At 39.3% G+C, this 19,742-nt stretch overlaps 4 protein-coding genes across 4 annotated transcripts; all 4 read left to right on the plus strand.

Annotated features, from left to right (window-relative positions):
- Nucleotides 1-2,125, plus strand: hoxd12a (homeobox D12a). Its single transcript, XM_078262805.1, has 2 exons — nucleotides 1-559; nucleotides 984-2,125. The coding sequence occupies exons 1-2, from the start codon at nucleotides 1-3 to the stop codon at nucleotides 1,220-1,222; spliced, it is 798 nt and encodes a 265-aa protein (XP_078118931.1). The 3' UTR covers nucleotides 1,223-2,125.
- Nucleotides 2,126-6,144: 4,019 nt separating this feature from the next.
- On the plus strand, nucleotides 6,145-7,658 carry hoxd11a (homeobox D11a). The gene is made up of 2 exons (XM_078262806.1): nucleotides 6,145-6,766; nucleotides 7,327-7,658. The coding sequence occupies exons 1-2, from the start codon at nucleotides 6,160-6,162 to the stop codon at nucleotides 7,560-7,562; spliced, it is 843 nt and encodes a 280-aa protein (XP_078118932.1). The 5' UTR covers nucleotides 6,145-6,159; the 3' UTR covers nucleotides 7,563-7,658.
- Nucleotides 7,659-11,367: 3,709 nt separating this feature from the next.
- On the plus strand, nucleotides 11,368-13,651 carry hoxd10a (homeobox D10a). The gene is made up of 2 exons (XM_078262807.1): nucleotides 11,368-12,192; nucleotides 12,947-13,651. The coding sequence occupies exons 1-2, from the start codon at nucleotides 11,451-11,453 to the stop codon at nucleotides 13,219-13,221; spliced, it is 1,017 nt and encodes a 338-aa protein (XP_078118933.1). The 5' UTR covers nucleotides 11,368-11,450; the 3' UTR covers nucleotides 13,222-13,651.
- A 1,705-nt stretch (nucleotides 13,652-15,356) lies between these two features.
- hoxd9a (homeobox D9a) lies at nucleotides 15,357-17,105 on the plus strand. Its single transcript, XM_078262808.1, has 2 exons — nucleotides 15,357-15,969; nucleotides 16,445-17,105. The coding sequence occupies exons 1-2, from the start codon at nucleotides 15,402-15,404 to the stop codon at nucleotides 16,690-16,692; spliced, it is 816 nt and encodes a 271-aa protein (XP_078118934.1). The 5' UTR covers nucleotides 15,357-15,401; the 3' UTR covers nucleotides 16,693-17,105.
- The last annotated feature ends 2,637 nt before the right edge of the window (nucleotides 17,106-19,742 follow it).

Below are 19,742 nucleotides of genomic sequence, written 5' to 3' on the forward strand. Positions count from 1 at the left end.
ATGGAAATGTGTGAGCGGAATCCTTTAAATCCCGGCTATGTTGGTTCTCTGCTGAATTTAACTCCCCCTGAGTCGCTGTATTTCTCCAACTTGCGGGGTAATGGAGCCCACATACATGGGCTGCACCAGATCTCTTACAATAGGAGAGAGGTGTGCACGCTTCCGTGGACTTCAAATTCGTGTACGTCAGGACCAGCAGCACCACCACAGAGCCGCGCCTTTGGAGGCTACTGTCCGCCGTTTCTGTCCAACTCGGTGTCTATAAATACGAACTCCTCCAGCGGCCACGTCAAGGCGCATCTGGAGGAGTCAGCTCGATGCTTTCAGGTCACAAACCACAAGACAGAGGAGTCTGGCAGTCGTGATGAGGTTTATGCCGGGGAGCATGGGCCCGCCACTGACCGAGGCTACTCAGACCTAGACAGCCGTTCTCACAGTTCTGCGGCCCAACTTGATCCCGATTCAGCAGGTCCACTAAATGTGAACAGCACCAAACAGGAGCAGAATCGCGTTCACCCATCATCTAGTCACTCATGCTCCAGGACGTCTTTCGCAGAAGGTTAAGTAGCCTGTTTCATAGAACTATGTTGTTGCTTCAACTATTTTATAACACTAAGTACATGTGTACTTCTTGTTGTCACATACATTCCATTGGCGAATATTGTTATATAGGAGTTAGTCATATGAACTCATGATGTCACACACAAAATGACTTTGTTATGGCCAGTTTACATCTCCTGTGGCATGATTATTATTTTAATATTCCTATCCTTATAGAGGCTATGGTTTATGGTAATATCAGCCATATTTCATCTATGTACAGTACGCCAGCCCTCTAATATGTTATGGAACTATTTTTTATTTTTGTAAGATGTGAGCAACGCTATAAGCAGTGCTACGGGGAGCAGTTAATTGCATTCAGTCTATTTGAAGTTGGTGCTAATTTAACGTATACAACTTGTTTCTACCTCTGCTCCCTCCAGGTGCCCCATGGTGCTCGTCACAAGTGAGAACCAGAAAGAAGAGAAAGCCTTACTCTAAGCAACAGCTTAATGAACTTGAGAATGAATTTATGATGAATGAATTCATCAACAGACAGAAACGGAAAGAGTTGTCAGAAAGACTGGACCTGAGCGACCAACAAGTGAAAATATGGTTTCAGAACCGGAGGATGAAGAAGAAACGACTGATGATGCGCGAACATACTTTCTCCGTGTACTGATGACCTTTGGACTTGATCATGACCAGCAGCGCACGGAACATGTGTTGTACCATGAATGTTGCAGCACATCACATTTGCACACACTTTTCGGTTTGTGGCATGAACTTGTATAGCTAGGCTGTGTATAAATGTTTATATTCCTGCCATGAGGCTACAGTTTGTATCCAGTCCCAAGTTCAGTGATATTAATAGTAATGAAAATGTATTGCAGATTAAGATATAATCGATTCATTTCTGATATTGAAATCAAATGCGCAGTATAGGCCCTGACTCCTTTCTGGCCTGTAGCCGCGGAATCATTAACCTTTAAAGCTATGTTTCTTATCCAGCTCAAAAGTCTATCAAAACTATTAGCTATTTAAACAGGAATATGGTTCTATATGCGTTTGTGTATTTTGTATGCTGGCCTGCGCAAGTGCTGTGGGCCTAATGTCGAAGCAAACAGTCAAGTTCATGTTTACGGACGGATACAACATTACGTTTTGCGAAATATATTATTAAATTGCATGTCTATTTCCTAATTGCTGATATTGAATTAAATGCCTGATTTGCCCCCATTTATTGTAAATCTGATTAAATGAGCCAAGTAATACTGTTTTTGTTTTATGGCCTCGACTCGGTCTGTGATGGAAAGTAATTGCGCTATATAGTGCTATAAGGTATTTACTCCAAATGCCTGAAAAACAAGTGTTTGTGCACGACACATTCTGATGGTGTTGGTTTGAACAACATTAAAACTGTATTTAAATAAGAGTGGATTTTTGTTGTCAAACCTGTTTTTGTTTTGCTATCCAAACAAATCAGATGCATCAGAATCACTCTTGCTCTGTAGGTCTATACAATACATAACAAATTAAACATTTTAATATAAATAATTTCGGATTTAACTCATGTATACATCATCACAGAAAGCATGTTATCTATAAGGATACCATTAGACTAGTCATCTTTTTACGCACGGACAAAGATTTTGTAAAATCGACGCAACCTGCAGATGAATACATTTGTAAATAAAGAATTTTTAAATTACCTGAAGACGAGTGATTGTGCATCATGTAAATCATTTTATATTTTTTGCCAGTGTATTAAATGGCGAGTTAAACTTGTATTGTAAGTATTCACGCTCACTGGTTGATCATTATATTTATCTTTAATCTCAATATGCAAGCAAAGGGTGTCAATAGTCTGCATCTCTTTCACCAAATTTGACTGATGATTTTAAAATAGAATTTGAGAGGATTTCCTTTGGAGACATTTATGTTTTTTTTGGCTGCCTGCAGTGGTGGAAAGACCCGCGTATGCGTGTGTTACCTTTCACTAAAGAAACTCAATACTCCTCCCTTTATAAATCGATAATGAAAGGGAAATATGTGTTGTCTTTATACAAAGGCACTTTAATAACACATTTCTGGGAAACAATCCCCCACTCTAAATTAAACCTCCTAGTCTGCATCCAGCTATTCCTAAATGTTTGTCTTAACCTCTATCAAGCAGCTTCAAAAATGCATCTATTTTCACAGCCTGCACAACAAAATCACCAACTTTTTAGAAATATTATGTCAGAAACATGCACGTGCGTTTTGTTTAACTTATATTTGTGTATTTTCTTCCATGTTAGTCGAATTGCATGTTCTTTAGCTTTACTCAGCGCTGACGCGTAATTCCTGCCCGCAACACACACACACACACACACACGCACACACACACACGCACACACACACACACGCACACACACACGCACGCGCGCGCGCACACACACACACACACACACACACACACACACACACACACACACACACAGTCATACTGTATGCATCCTTTATTTTGTAGTGATATTGAGTGCACTTTAAGCGCCAAAACATGGTTTATCTGTGCGTAATTGCAATTTTGTCGATGTCTGTGCTAAGTAATTGGGCCATTGTTTATATTATTTAGCACATTATATATGTACCAGAACACTTTATTGTTGTTTCCACATTGTGGATGAGAATTGTTAGGGCCTACAGGTCACAAGTGGTCAGTCTAGTTTTAAAGGCTCAAACTGCAACTATCAAAGAATTAGGCTATCAACCCCCAACACGCCAATAGGCTGTAACATTAGCCAACATGAACGTGAATCTATAAATGGAACCTCCCATTCATTATCACGTCATCTTCACCGCATCACTGTAACAAAACCATGCCACTGCAGTATTATTCAAATGTTAATGAAAGAACGTTTCTAATCCATTAATTTGTAATGAAACGCGAAGAGATGGTGCTTCCATACGTGACTGTTTATTAGAAAACAGATCTCTATTATTGTTCACACAATCAACACTGACACTCATATGCTGCAGGCCTGTTGTCCCAACTCGATGTTTGTCTGTTTTTCAGCTTAAATCGCTAGTTTTTATTGCTCAGACTATTTTGAACGGCTACAGTTACGGTAACAAGTGTTCTATGCGTCAGATAGCCTACGGTTTTCTTCAGTATAGGCTATTTGTTGCTTTATTGCTTCACTGCCAAACGCAGCCAGGCAGCGTCATAGCTCCTTAAGATTGTTGGGGGGGCCAAAACAAAGTTAAGGTCAAGGTAGTTTGACTTTGCATTGCTACTTCCCGCAATGTTTAACACAAAGCTACGTTTTTGTGAGGATGTTGAAATTAGATTACTAGGCTAATTATGAACAGTAAAGTAGCTTCTCGTTTATATTTGGTAAAATGGTTGTATTAAACGGAATATTACGCGCAACAAAACAGGCTAAGCCGCAGGACAATTTAAGTTGAAATTGAAGTTTGGTCTCTCTAAACTTTTAATTGTAACGTGAAAAACTGTAATTTAAAATGTTGAAGTGAAAATGTGAGTAATATTTTTTTTTTTCCTGAGCGCATATATGAATGTTATTTAACGCTCAGAACAATAGATATTACACTTTACATTATATTTTAGAGCAAAAGTAGAACAACTGATCGAGGAATAATGATGATGATGATGATAATAATGGTAATAAAGGAGAATCTACACTTCAAAATGCGTTACAACAAACAGATAAATGGAAGCAATAAAAGCCATAACCTAAAAGAAACAGTCACACAAGTGACAAGCAACAAGTCGCCTTAACTTTGTTTATTCCTCTGTTTGAGAACTTGAGAAAATTTAGTCATATTCTTTAGCATTTCACTGCAATACTGTTGGTTGTTGGTGATGGCTAAAGATGTGTTTTTTCTCTCTCTCTCTCTCTCTCTGTGAACTGCGCGTCGGATGAAGATAAATTAGTAATTTTCACCCTAATTTTTATGAATAAACACAAACTTTGTTTTGCATGGTGTTAACTGCTTGAGGCTTTTCCACGTGTTCAAGTGTGGTAAAGGTTGAAAACGAACCCGACCACAGAGCTGATTTTACCCCCAATAACAATAAACCCAGTCGCCTTGAAGCTCCTTATACAATGCGTGTGACCTTCAGGCTTAAAGCAGTGAATAATCTATTTGTCCTCTGACTACAATACTGGCCTTCAGACTGCGTTTTACTGATGCACAATTAGCACGATAGTTTTGAGTTTCAACTGTCCAGCATCGGGCCGGCAAAAACTATGAAGTGCTTGGCTTGATTTTCTTTAAATCTTTTTTCTTCCCTTTCCTACTTTCATACATTAATAAAATAAAGTATGAAAATCATACTCACCATAGCAAACAGAAAATATTGATGAAGGCTTGAAGGCGTGTATCCGTTTACCAGTGTTCACCACCGAGAAGATCTCGGGGCCTAAACTCTGCAGGCATGGGCATGGCTGCCTTCGTGCGATAAAATGATTTGGGTGCAGAGGCTTGTTGGTAAATGCTTGGTGGACATCACCTAGACCACAGACGGTCAAAGCCAGTTGTTTTGGACTTGGCCATGCTGAATGTGCTTAGTGATTCATGTTTGCGATTGACTTAGCTTATGTTTTTGAAATCAACTTTCCTGCATTTTGCTATAGCATACCGTGGGCTGTTTTATTTGGCTGTTTTCACGCGCGTTCATCTGCTTTTATTATTAATGTTTAACAAATGAAAAAACAAGCTGGATAAAGGCCTAATACTTTAACATTTAAATACAAAGAGTTTAAAGTTGAGGTACACACGGGCTTGGTTGTATGCTTTGCAGTATCATTTACAATAGCACAGTGGTTTGTGGTCTTGTTCTTTCTTTTGTGGCGCCTGAGCCTTTTCGCACCATGTTGCAGGCCAAGATAATTGTATCTGACAATATTTTTTTTTTGCTGTGTATTTACATGTCTTCCAACCATCATGGTGCTCAGTGATTATACGCAATGAACCCTAAAATGTATTTGCATAAAAAAACAACGTAATGACACGCTTGTGAATCCCACAGGCTTCTGGTTTGACTGTGCAGCGGAAGTGCAGACACGGTGGCCTTGGTGCCATTTTCCTCAAGCTTTGCATTGAATTCGGAGGTCAACTTCAATGTTTCCTAACTGTTGCTACAAAGACACGCTGCCTACTCCAAAGTGCGCAAATCTATGGACGATTGAGCGCGTGCCGCTGTCATTACATGTCATTATACAATGACGATGATGCTGTAAAGCTTTCAATTAAATAATCCAGCGGTGGTTCACAAATTTCTTTTTCCGTGAGCTATAGGGTAAGAAGGCTGGAGAGGAGTTTCCTCTGCAGCCAGGGAGCCAATGAAGTCTCTTGCATGCGCTCACATGAGTTTCTCCGGACAGTTTTTAATGACTGATATTGATGTATGGTAATTTCTTGGCTGGATCACATGACACAATTACCTCAAGAATCGATCAAGATGTATTGCAGGTCTGCCTACGTTTCCGATTTTCTCTCCCTGGCGGGGTCTTTCCCCGCGCCTGTGGTGCTATAGATGGACAAAGTTTAACACAGTCAAGCTGCCAATTCCTCTCCTCTGTTGCAAAGAGGCAAAGGGGAAGAAGAGATATGACGGAATACGATGATCGCAGCTGTGCGTCAAATATGTATTTACCGAGCTGTACTTATTACGTTTCGACGCCCGATTTTACATCAGTCTCCTCCTTTTTACCGCAGACTACTTCGTGTCAGATTAATTTCCCCTATTCTCCCAACATAGCCCAAGTCCAACCTGTCCGAGAAGTCGCTTTCAGGGATTATGGACTGGACCATCCCAGCAAATGGCACTACAGGGGCAATTACGCTTCTTACTACTCAACGGACGAGATAATGCATCGGGACTTGATCCAGTCCTCCAGCAGCAGGGCGGATGTGATATTCAAAAACGAGTCGTTGTACGGCCACCACGGTGGGACGAGCTCGCCGTGCAATTTCTTCACCGGTGTCGGCCGAAATGGGGTTCTCCCACAGGGCTTTGACCAGTTTTTGGACAATCCTAACTCGGACAAGCCCAACGCGGAGCTCCCCAAACAAAAGACAGACTCTGCTGCTCCCGGAGATGCTGCGAATAACAATCAGGCTTTAAGCAAAATAGAGCAGCACAAAGCTGACCCGAGTGGGAGCGCCGACGAGGACTCATCCTCCAACTGCGGCGACAAGAACAACAAGCAACAGAGTAAGTATTCTCCCCTTTGTCTTGGATATAAAGTGTGCAAGTTAGACAAAAGCGCGTCTGAACTGCACTGTGTCCACCTCCGTGGCCGTCCAGGGTTATGTGCCTCTTTATAAGCATGCAAAAGATTTTATATCCCTATAAGGTTTAGTTTACGGTTGTAAAGATATTTACAATGGGGAAACCGTTAAGTTATAGTTTAAAGGTTGGCTTGTGTCTGACAACAACAATGTGTTGCTGGAAGGGATTTGTATTGCTAGAGAATTGAAAGAAATTCGTTTTTATGAAAGTGTATTTCATCGGTTTATAGGTAATGGTGTGCAAGACTTTTAGGGAATGCAATACCTACATACACTAACCTATACATCAAATCAGTGCAGTAGTCTGTAAGTTCATATTAATGCAGATTCCACTGTTTCTCTCATTGTGTGTGTGGCGCAGAGCGAGGCCTTTGTGCACAAATAAATGGATAAATACATGTATCTGTCAACCTGTTAACTGCATTGTAGTCTACATTTTAGTACTTGATCTTCAATTTTTCTCGTTTTCTTTTTCTTGCGCAGGTTCATCAACCAAGTCCAGGAAGAAGAGGTGTCCTTACACCAAATACCAGATCCGAGAACTTGAACGAGAGTTTTTCTTCAACGTGTACATTAACAAAGAGAAGCGACTTCAGCTGTCCAGGATGTTAAACCTGTCCGATCGGCAGGTGAAGATTTGGTTTCAGAACAGAAGAATGAAAGAGAAAAAGCTGAACCGCGACCGCCTTCAGTATTTTACTGGGAATCCTTTATTCTGATACCTGACATTACACACACACACACACACACACACACACACACACACACACACACACACACACACACACACACACACACACACACACACACACACACTTTACATTTATATACACACATTTTAAAGACTGGTCTCCTCTGCATATTTGAATCCTCGTAATCCTGTCTAAAAAGTTCATTTTACCTAATTTGGGATTTGCAGATGCCTTATTTTTACAAACTGCTTCTATTTATTTGTGTTTACATATTTTCGCGTTATTGGCAACAAATATTCCAGCAAAGCGCTAGCTGTGCTTTGAAATTATTTATATAAAATATATGTAGGCTTCTTCCTTGTGAAATGTCCATGTATACGTCGCATGTAATGCACGTTGTGGTGTGAAATAAAGTAGACACGACAAGTGTTTTATGATAGTCACGAAACTTGTCCCATGAACTTATCCACAACTAACAAAAACAACACGAGAAAAGTTTTTTTTTTTCTTCTAAAGATTCATCAATGGAGAAATTTGGCGCTTGCAGGCCTGTATAATCCTGTTATTTCCTCTGCTTTCAAACACTGGATTGTTTACTAAACCTTGAACCGTCTAGACAGTATAATAAACATAGCTGTAAATGTCTAAATAAGGGGGCTATTGAACGTGTCCCAACCCAACCCCCAGACCAAAGTAGTTTTACTCCATAGCTACAAATGCTTGGAGAATTCAAGAGATTTCTGCGCATCCCGTCCATATTTAGCTCCTTTTGAAATGTTGGGACACATGTATAGTTGTTAGCTGGGATATAATGATGATATTCTAACAAGGACCGCCATAAAGAACAAGTAATATTTTATTTGGGCTTTGACGCCTTTAGATCTGCTGCGAAGGAGAAATATTGTAATTATTCAATTTAATCTTCAATCTTTTTTTATCTTGATTTAATGCAGGCCAAACGTTTCCACCTTTGTGCAGCTCCACTATACACTGACCACAGGCTGAGTGCCATGCTTTACCTCAGTAGTGTATATCTGTTATTTTTATGATCAAAGGGGCGGAGTAAATAAACGCATTCATTCCACACAAACAGTCGCTTTATTATATCATTCATGTGATTATTTTAACTTTAGCTCTATGCAGGAACAATTACACCCCTTGTATTCAGCTTCTTTTATGAAAAAATAAGTTTGGAGATTAATATAATTTCATTTGTGATGCATCACATCTACACTTATTTCCCAAAAAGGCTATTATAAAACTGAGGTTTCATTAAGCGTTTAATTGGGTTGTCACCATAGCCTACAGTGAAATTGCATTTCCAACTGTGTAGGGCATGTCACTTTGCTTCTCGTTGTGTCCACATGAGGGCAGACTTGCAGCTTTGTGTGTAAATGGAAATGCAGAGTTCAGACAAATTTAACATCCAACCTGCATGAAAAGCATTCAGTGTCCTAGTAATCCGTTCAACACAGGTTTTGTTTACATTCTTATTTTATTCTAACTCCATCCAGTGGCCCGTATTGTGTTTTGATTTCAACAGATTGTACATTTTTTGATTTAAAAATGATTAAATACAAAATCCCTTCTTTTTTTTTTAAATCAAATCATTCAACAGTAGCCTACAGGCTAGTTCGTTTTAAGAAAACAATAACAGTTAGTCTAAATACACAATAAGTATTACAGTCATTGTAGTTTAATCGATGCAACTCCTGTGTCTTCCAGACGGCAATTATATTTACAAGTCAAGTGTTTCTGAAAGGACAAACTAAATAAATATGTCTACTCCTGTCTTTTTATCTTTACATGAAGGCCGCACAGCCTTAGGCCACTGCAATCTCTCTCTACAGACTCCAGATATTGTGGGGGGATTATTGAGAAAATGTGCTTTATATTTGCTTTCATTTGATTTCATGTTGCAGCTGTACTTGTTATTAAATTATCGTTTATCTGTGTCTGGCTATTTGCTCTTAAAATATGAGAGTTATTACCAAAAAGGAATGTTTTACCTGAAACTACAACAATGTCGGTGTATTTTTTCGATTAACTCCACCCTTGTTTTATTATTTTATGCGCTTTTCTGTTCGAAATATTCATGGATCTCCTGGTTTATTATTGTTATTATTATTTTTAATTTTATTGCATAATCCGAGATCCAATTAGTTTTTTCCACTTTTACGGTACATTGTGTGCATATATGAATTTATTATAGCCTACCTGGAGAATATACTACCATATTATAAAGATTGTTTTTTTTCAAATGAGTGCGTCACATGATATGCAAAATATCCCATTTGAGCAATTGCCATTATAAGAAACATGATAATTAAAACAAAATGTTGTCAGATGTTAAATGCTATTTTTTTCTTCCTTTAGGCTAAAATAACCGAACGTGGTATACCGATGAATGTATTTTCTATACAAATTCAGTGATTAAATTTGGGTTAACAAGCCTTTATTTTGTTGTTTGTGAATCCTGTGATGTTGAGATGATTAGCATACTAGACATGATGCTATTTACAACCGCCTGTAAATATAAGAGCCTTGAAGACAGAACTACACAACCTCTCAAACAAGTTGTAGGATTATTTAAAGCTTATCGCATAAATACCAAAATTTCAAGTTGTGTGCTGTGTATTTGTAAACACCTGTAGGAGCGTTGCAATTATTTTGGCCTAACATCTGATTTTCGGTCGAAGGATATTTCCAGGTCCAATGTGTTTCCCCCCCCCCCTCAGTTTCACAGGCACACTGTTTATCTTGCACACATTTGCCATCCTTGCAGACAAAAACAATGGAGCCCTGAGCAAAATAATTCCCAGCCTATACACTGCCAGGTTTTTATTTTGAACATCGGAAATACCTCTGAAAAATACAGATAATGTGCTTAATAATAATCTGTGCAAATAATAAAGGCCATTTTCTATCCGTCATGGAGTTTATTTGAGAGGTAAAGCCTTGCAGGGTCATAATGTTGACCTTCATGCACACAGAGCTTCTAGTAGCCTAGCTCAATTTAAATGTGTGAATGGTGCACCCACATTTTACCTTATACATTCCTTATGTTGTTGCTGACATGTTCTAATCTAAATGACCGTTGTCCTTACATCGAATGGTTTGATGCCGTTTTATTACAAAAACGAAACAGGATCCAGAAACCCCCCCCCCGTTGTTATTTTTTTGTAATATAAGAGCAAGAAATAAAACAAACCTCAAAATCTGAAATAATGGGGAAAAAACTGCAGCAAAAACAGCAAACGGGTATATGTAAATCAATTTGTCATCTTTATTCTGTTTTCAATTATTTAAATTCAAAGATATTCGAAACAGTAAAATAGACTTGCAAAATACATTTAATGTGAGCTCTGTTGTTGGTGTGAATGGTTGATATGAATACAAGCAAACATTAAATTCAGTAGAGATGGTTACATTATTTCAGACAGTCTGCAGTTGTCGCCTATATGCGCCATAGGCAGCATTTAACACGCACATATACACACTCCCTTTCCTCGGTCTCTCACACAAAGACACATATATCCTCTGAAGCATTGAACTCATTTAAAACATGTCATAGAGCTTCAATTGTTACACACGTCAGATTCAAATGAAGGTGGACTGTTTTCTGATGAATCGTCTTTAAAAATCTGATTGTTTCAGTTTTTGGTTGAACAGTCTCTGTTAAGTCCTACACCAATTTCAAGTCCGTGTTGTAGGTGTCGCTGTTGACCACGTCTGCATCCGCAGTGCTAGTGTGTGTGCAGGGAGAGGAGGCTGCGTCTCAAGGCCATTTTCAAATCTCATTGGTGGGCTTGTCATGTGGTCGGGAGGCATCCTGACTTACGCGGAGATTGTTTTTCCTAGATATGTCAGCTTACAAAGGACATCTCTCTCCTCTAAAGAACTTAACACCCCAAAATGTCCTTTCCCAGTAGCTCTCCTGCGGCAAACCCATTTTTAGTGGACTCGTTAATTGGTGCATGCAGGTCGGACAGCTTTTACTCCAGCAGCAACATGTACATGCCGTCTGGCTCACAAATGGGAACTTACGGAATGCAAACCTGTGGACTCCTGCCGTCTTTCGGCAAAAGAGGGGAGGTCAACCACCAAAATATGGGCATGAATGTCCACTCGTACATACCTCAAATAGATAGCTGGACTGATCCGAATAGACCCTGCAGAATAGAGCCGTCCAGTCAGATGTCAAACTGTACATTTTCACAGAGCATAAAGGAAGAGAGTAACTGCTGCATGTACTCCGATAAGAGAGTACAACATGTCAGCTCGTCAGATGTCCCCGTATATTCTAACGTTATTTCCGAGCCTTGTTCTGTTGATGGTCCCGAGATCCCGGTTCCGGGCTATTTCAGACTGAGCCAAACTTATGCGAATGGGAAACATCAGGAAAACTACTGCCATGAGCCGCCGAGTCCAAACCCAACACTGATGCAGCTCAGCCGGGTCACCCCGAAACCGCAGTCGGCGCCTTCTAATTTTACAGAGGTTGAAAAGAAAAGTGACGACGTCCCTCAAAACCCCGAGACCTCAAGGACACCCGTCCCCGCAGAAAGCCCGGATCTAAAGTCCAGCTCCGGGAAGAAAAGCTGCTCCATGGAAGCCTCTGTGTCCAGTCCTGAACTGCTTCAGAAGGAGGGGAAAGGTGGGTTGGCTACAATGAAAGCTTTTATCTTGTGGCGCTGCAGTGCTGAGAAGGCTCCAGCATCATAAAACCAAGTATAAAACACAAACAACCCTAAAGTCGTAATGTTTAATGAGAGTCTTTCTCAGGTTGCAGTAATGGGCAACAGTGAATGGTTTTACCATGCAGCATGCAGACGGTGTCCTTCTTTGCTCAGATAAATGCAAATTCAAATAATGTGCATTTAAAAAAAACTAAACTTTCTTTATATTTTGGCTTAGTGAACGGTTTTCACAGCTAAACATGATTGCCATATTTGTTGCATGAATGCAAAATGTAATCACTCCATGCAGCTTCCCGAATTGGCTCATTTGCAGCTGTGTATTCTGAATATGAGTCTGTATCTTTAACTAGAACATGACAAAATCAGTGTTTGAAATTCACTTTAAAGTTGATAATTTTAACAATCTAATCATCGAACATGTTAATGCATTTTAAACTAATTAGAATAGAGTTGTTGATCATGTTTCAAGCTGTATAAAGGTGTCATCCTGGTAGGCGTTTTGATCAGTTGGGAGGGTTTCATTTAATGTATCTTTTAATAGTGGTGTCATAGGCTACGTGACGAATAACATCCCCTGCATTTTATTTATTCTGGGAAAACATTTATATCGTGTGTTATTTCCCAGAGGTAAAATCCAAAGCAGCAGGTAAGAGTTTGTTCAAGCAGAATCGCTAAATGACTGATGATGTCTCTAATTTTGATTGTTTACAGACTGCAAAGGCGACACGCCGACAAGCAACTGGTTAACTGCAAAAAGTGGGAGAAAGAAAAGATGTCCCTACACAAAGCACCAGACCTTGGAGTTGGAGAAGGAGTTTCTCTTCAATATGTATCTGACCCGAGAGCGCCGCCTAGAGATCAGCAGGGGCGTCAACCTGACCGACAGGCAGGTCAAGATCTGGTTTCAGAACCGCAGGATGAAACTGAAGAAAATGAACAGAGAAAACCGCATCCGTGAACTGACCTCAAATCTCACCTTTTCGTGAGCGTGCATGTGTCTGTGGTTAGCTGTCTTTTATTTCCTCTCATCTTCAGTTTGATGCTTTATTGGCATTGGACGTGTATCTTCAATTTCAACGAAACTGTGACTATATATAGGCCTAAGCCAATTTTAGTACTTTGGGTGGCGTCGTGTATTTGTTTTATTTGATCAGGGTAACACTTTTTGGTCTTAAATTATTGGAAAAGTAGATTTCCTCCCTGTAGCCTGTAGACATGGATATTCTTTTGTGTCGCGATGGCGAGCTGGAAAAGACTTACTCCTATTTTCAGTCATGAAAGCACATTTCTTGTCATGTAGTGCAACATTTGTTTTACAGTAAGTGCAAGCCATTTGCTCAACAGTGTGATGTTTCTATGGCTCAAAACGATGTTAATCTGTGAATTGATTGCATGTTTGTAGCACGTATCTTAATAAATTATCAAATAATATTGTTTTGTGTTTGATGTGCTATCAAAGTATCTGGTCTACAAGTATTTGTTATTAATGACTAGGCCTATATCACCGTGGAAATCTTCGGTATTAGCCTATTTGCATCGACGCAGTCATTAGTTTGCATAAAACGGTTATGAAGAGAGGAAAAGAAAGAAAAATAGGTTACATCTTCCAAACGAGCTGCACGTTAGCTACTGCAAGAAAATAAATGCTGTTCTAAAAATGTTCCTGTTGTATTTCTAATTTTACTAAATGTGAGTATAATTGTTTCCAACATGAGCTGACGATAAGCCTACAAGCCTAAAAACATGAAAAGTAATTAGTTTGTGGGCTACCAGCAGTTTTAATGCAGTTTCTAGTTGTTAGGAAACTGCAACACTTAGCATATTATTTCATTACTTTAAAGATATTCCAGCTCACTGAAGACAAACTGAAAACAAGAGACTAGTTGTGAAATTAAGCACAAACAACTTAACCAAAATAAGTAAAAAATATTTTCCAGCCTTTCTGTGTATACGAACAGTGCAGCAGAGAGACGCAAAGGGGCGGAGGTCGTGTAATCAAACAAAGATGGTGTTTTTATTTTTCAGGCCTGTTTGTGACTATACTAACAGTCTTATAAGGACCATCAGGCCGGCTAAGTTATGTTCAAGCACAAATTCACAGGCAAGACTCGGCTCTAACCTTCCTTCCGAGCGACACAGGCCTCAGCAGCCACGTTGCATTTCTTTTCATTGCACTACAGGATAACTTCATATTTTAAGATTATCTGTGATAAAATTACATGCAACTGTTGGTCTGCTCCAGTCTGCAGATTTGACCTAAATCTTGACTATTTCTCTTAAAATTTGCTTCTTATTTTCTGACCTGAAGGTCAACAAAGTATTTTTCAAAATAAGCAAATAATAATGTATTTCTACTAAAAAAAGGCGAGATATTACATATAAATGACACCTTTTTATACAGCAACACACAGACGGACTTTGCTTCTCCAAGTCGTTATTCCTTCTTTCTTTTTTATTGACGGCATGTATAATCACACACACCTCATAAAACATTTATTGATACATAAAGACATAATTGCCTGTCTTTGAATGAATACAATACTTTCACAACTTCAGTTTCCGTCTTAGCTTTTAAAAATCAAACTAATCCAGAAAATGTGTTTTTATTCGCCAAATATTAACAATGGATACACCGCCTTGTGAACGGAAATGGCGTCTGTTATTTTACAACATGTTATTACATCTATTTTACAAGGACTCCTTAAGTCTATAAAGCATTTTACTAGCATTGAGGGCATCAGGACGATATCAGAGTGTTCTTCTCCAACATTAAGTAAGATACGGGGTGTTGGTGCACTGTGTGTGTGTGTGTGTGTGTGTGTGTGTGTGTTGGGGCGGGAAATGTGTCTTATTCCTATTTTTGATCTTCTTGTATTGTTGCAACGTCCTGCAGCCACCCGCACATGAGAAACAGAAAACCCCATTTGCATTCATTTGAGCGATTGCTTTCTCCCTCCAGTCACATCTGATGGGGCTTTTTATTATTTGTGAAATGAAAAGCTAAATTAAACCTGCCGACGAAAAAAAAGGGCAGGATTGATTTACTCGCTGTATTGGTAAATATGACCACGTGATCCATGTAACCAATCCCTGTAGATGCAGGCAAGCAAAAATACTATGATTGTTCATAGAGGGAAGCTTCCCGTAACAGTGCAACCCTTATTATATGACTAGGAAGAGATCAAAAATGTCTTCCAGTGGCACTCTCAGTAACTGCTATGTGGACGCTATAATGGGGCAGGAGCCGGAGGATGTGTACGGTGCTCGCTTTATTCAGGCTCCGCACACGGTGACGCCGAGGCCGTCAGGTGCTGGGGACAACGCAGACTTCTCCTCTTGCAATTTTGCACCAAAGTCCGCCGTTTTCTCGTCGTCTTGGTCCCCTGTTCACCCGCAGGGGATTTATCATCCGTATGTGCACCACCACCACCACCAGTCCCATCTCCCCGGCTCGGACGGCAGATATGTAGGCGTCCGCTCCTGGATGGACCCTATCTCCAACCACGTTTCTTTCGCCGGATTTCACTCCAGCAGTCGGCCGTACGGGACAAAGCCAGGGGTCTTGCCACCGAAAGCAGAGTGCGACACGCTGGAGGCAGAGGCTCGGCCGCTCGCCGGAGAATTCGCGTGTGGAGTATCGGAGTGTCCAGAAAAAGCGACCAAAGAGCACAGTGGAAGTGAGCTTTCGAGCCACAGCGAGCCCAAAGAGGAGAAACAACAACAACTTGACCCAAGTAAGTAAACGAAATAGCCAATGCTGATTTACAACCCTAAGAACTGCATGAGCTGGGTGTGTAAAACTAGAGCTTTTACTAACCTATAAAAGTGTCTCGTACTATAGGCTACCTCGGCTCGGGAAGTGGAAAAACCCGCCCTGCTAGGGGATCCTAAAGTTTGTCATGTCCAGGACGTGCAAATTTGATACACATTGTTCCTTTTTGATGAGATTTTACCTGAGTTAGACTTTAGGGATACATATAGGTCTAGATTATTTTCTATGTGATGTTATTTTACCTATAGGCCTACCAGTAAAAACAGGAGCACATGTAATTAAATAGTCATCTTTACGCATTGTCTGTCACATTAAACAATTTTACATTTTGCTTTTGATTTCCTGCAACCACACCAGTGTCTTCACAGGTCCCCGAACCCTAATTTGTCCCTATACACAATTTGATGTCTTTCCTTCATATGTATCTGTTTTTGCAGACAACCCTGCAGCAAACTGGATTCACGCACGCTCCACGAGAAAGAAGCGATGCCCGTACACAAAATATCAGACATTAGAGCTGGAGAAGGAGTTCCTTTACAACATGTATTTGACAAGAGACCGACGCTATGAAGTGGCCCGCATACTCAGTTTAACCGAGAGACAAGTGAAGATCTGGTTCCAGAACAGGAGGATGAAAATGAAGAAGATGAAGAAAGAAAGCAGCGGCGGCAAGGAGCAGCTATGAAATCACTGCCATTTCACACATTTGTACCAAGGAAGCCATCTGAAAAATTAAATTAATTTTGGTAGGAGCCTCGGTAGCCATTTTCATTTTTTAGTCCATAGGTATAGCGTGATATTGCGTGTCAGTGTCCTAAAGTGTTGGCCAAATATGCATCTAAATCACATGTGCAGGAATATGTCTTGGTGAGAGTCTGACAGGAGCCACCAAATAGGCTATGTTTCATCTAAACTGCTCTCTGTTTTACATTTTACACAACCGCAAGCAGTTCATCGGATTTGTTGAGCCTCTCCCCCCACCCCCCTCAGTAGAAAACATGCATATGTGTATTGCTTTTATAGTTGTTAAGAATTTGGAGTTGTATATAAAACATTTTCAACTACTTGACTGCTGTCTGTTGTCGGTATACACACACGGAGATACTGCATCAGTAAACCGTACATTGACTTATTTTCTTTACTTTGAAATTGTTTCCCATAAGGTGTGTGAATGAAAAAAAAGCCTATAGGCGTGCGTTTTGCTTTTTTACAAACTAAAGCATTTTCAATGATATATTTGATCTCAAACATCAATGCATAGATTGAAATTTTCCTTTAATTTATTTAACTTTTTATCTGCACGTTGCTGGCATACTTGTGGTTAATTTCATTCAGCCTAAGTACTTAGATTGTTATATATATATATATATATATATATATATATATATATATATATATATATATATATATATATATATATATATATATATCTGCTGAGGCCTTGTTTTCGGTAAGACTGCAGCTGCAGCACAATATCTTGCAGCCGCACACTTTTATAATACAACACAAACTTTAACCCAATAGAGTCAATGTTTGACAGTAGCAATGTTGTTATTTGCAGGTAACATTAAATCCTGTTACATAGCCTACTGAATTTCACTTTTCTTTTTTCCATCGGTTGCTTTGAAACGTAGAAGTAATAAATTGTTTACGATTGTAAGAGGTGTTGCGGCTGATTTCCAATTTATTGTCCAACTTGTACGAATAATTGCTTTAAAGCAGGAAGAAACTCGGTCCAATAAAGCTATAGAAATGGCTAGACGTCTGGCCTAAATGAGTTTATGGTCCTGGCCAGTAATTACACTCTTCTTTGAAATCCCCTTTTTCTGGGGCGTTTGCTGCTGACAAACAGAATGTAGACACTTTTCCACAGGGTGTCTGGTCAATGAATTGTTTTAGAGGAAATCACCCCCACCTTAATGGTCACGTTTATTCTCTAACTGCACTTTCCGCCGATGGGATACAACTTAACTTTGACTGGTGTCCGATGCAGTTTTATCTTCTGGTGAATTTATTTTATATTTAAATGTTAAACCAGGCCATGTGTCCTAATTTTACCTCATACGGGCTGCACCAGAGGAAACAAAATAGACCTTTGATAAATCTGGAGTGTTCTTAAATTTGTGCAAATATATTAATTATAACAATTTAACGGCACTAATCAAATCAAATGGAAGAAAAACTGAATTATGCAGACCTAAACACAGCAGTATGGCTTCATTGGAAAAGTAATGAGAGCGCTAGAGGGCGATATTGGTCTTTTAGTCTGACTTACAGCAATTCATTCATAGCTGGAACAAGCAAGTATAGGCAACACATGGACCATACCATAGACTACAACATGCATTCATGGATTCATTGATTTATATTGAAGAAAACAAACGTGTCTTTAAAGAAAAAATATTTTTTTATAAAATATTTTACGTTATAAAATGATATTCTCTAATATTCTCTGATCATGTTATAAAACTTGAGGTTTTCGGATAGTCCAGACTTAGAAGGCAGTTTTAAAACAATAGCACAATAATAGGACTTTACGTCCTGAATCGAAAGCTAGTTGTTATTGGGCACAAACTAGAATAGCACACTTCTTTAACATTTGCAAGTTGAAAGTCCCAATTCATATTTTAGAATAGACTATTGCAATATTTTTTCTTAGTTTCTTAAATCTTGTGATCATTTTCAGACCCCACATCTCAGCAATTTGTTATAACCATACATTTGCACGAAAGATCGGCAATTTTAGTCAGTACAGAAAAGAGCAGCCTCAGTCCATCATCGTTTAGAAGAAAACAACAGGAACAATTATAGTCAACTTTCAGAAATGCATTCCTAAATCCTCCTTGAAAGCCATATCCCCCTCTAAATTGATTTAGTGTTTTAAATCTCGTTACAGCGAAATAGTTCAATTGTATGAAAATGTTGATGACAGACTATGTAAGCTAAATAGTAACAGCGACCAAACATAACGGCGACACCGTGCCTTGTGTTGTTTTCCCCACAATGCTCAAATTCAACTTAAAAAAAAAAAAAAATGTCTTAAAAAAAATGTAACCTATACGCCATCTAACAAAATGAATATATAAGCTTCAATTAACGGCACACATTCAGTATTAGAATTATCTAATATAACATTGAAAAATAATAATTAAAATGGGCTACAATGAAGGTTTCTGTGACCCTAAAACAGTAGCACAAACACACTTTAGGCTGTAGCCTATACTTAATTCCATCATCTGATGGAAAACCTACTAACCATCAAGCTTCAGGATTGAGGCATTTACTATAGCCTACATTTGTTGTAGGCCTCTATTAGTGTTTTAATTCAGTCTTCAATGGAAGAGTAGACGCCTCCCTCGGTGTGCATGTCCTGAATTAAAGTGAACATTACTTCTGTCATTACCAGTAAAAGCGATGATTGTCATGAGGTTGCCAGTTGTATCCAAACACTGACAACGGAAGCGCTCGCAGCACAAGATGGTCATTGTATCCAACACATTGAAGCAATTAGAGGACATGTTAAACTGATTGTTTGCGTGTTTTTGAATTGGGATGTACAGTGGACTGGTGACTGTCACGACTGAAAACTTGACCCCAGACTGACGATGTTCAGTTTATTTATTTCAAATATATGACATGCTGTTTACACGCACACAATAACTGGATCAAAGCTTCTCTTTGATAACGATTATAGGGGGGATTTCTGTCAACATGCCCATTTCCACGCAGTAATTA

The sequence above is a fragment of the Sander vitreus genome, chromosome 11, assembly GCF_031162955.1.
Source record: "Sander vitreus isolate 19-12246 chromosome 11, sanVit1, whole genome shotgun sequence".
Taxonomy (NCBI): domain Eukaryota; kingdom Metazoa; phylum Chordata; class Actinopteri; order Perciformes; family Percidae; genus Sander; species Sander vitreus.

Bases quoted from the DNA above. Each gene is read 5' to 3' on its own strand.
- hoxd12a (XM_078262805.1), top strand. From the start codon at position 1: ATGGAAATGTGTGAGCGGAATCCTTTAAATCCCGGCTATGTTGGTTCT. The intron at 560-983 runs GTTAAGTAGCCT...TGCTCCCTCCAG, and splicing joins CAGGACGTCTTTCGCAGAAG to GTGCCCCATGGTGCTCGTCA.
- hoxd11a (XM_078262806.1), top strand. From the start codon at position 6,160: ATGACGGAATACGATGATCGCAGCTGTGCGTCAAATATGTATTTACCG. The intron at 6,767-7,326 runs GTAAGTATTCTC...TTTCTTGCGCAG, and splicing joins CAAGAACAACAAGCAACAGA to GTTCATCAACCAAGTCCAGG.
- hoxd10a (XM_078262807.1), top strand. From the start codon at position 11,451: ATGTCCTTTCCCAGTAGCTCTCCTGCGGCAAACCCATTTTTAGTGGAC. The intron at 12,193-12,946 runs GTGGGTTGGCTA...GATTGTTTACAG, and splicing joins GCTTCAGAAGGAGGGGAAAG to ACTGCAAAGGCGACACGCCG.
- hoxd9a (XM_078262808.1), top strand. From the start codon at position 15,402: ATGACTAGGAAGAGATCAAAAATGTCTTCCAGTGGCACTCTCAGTAAC. The intron at 15,970-16,444 runs GTAAGTAAACGA...CTGTTTTTGCAG, and splicing joins ACAACAACAACTTGACCCAA to ACAACCCTGCAGCAAACTGG.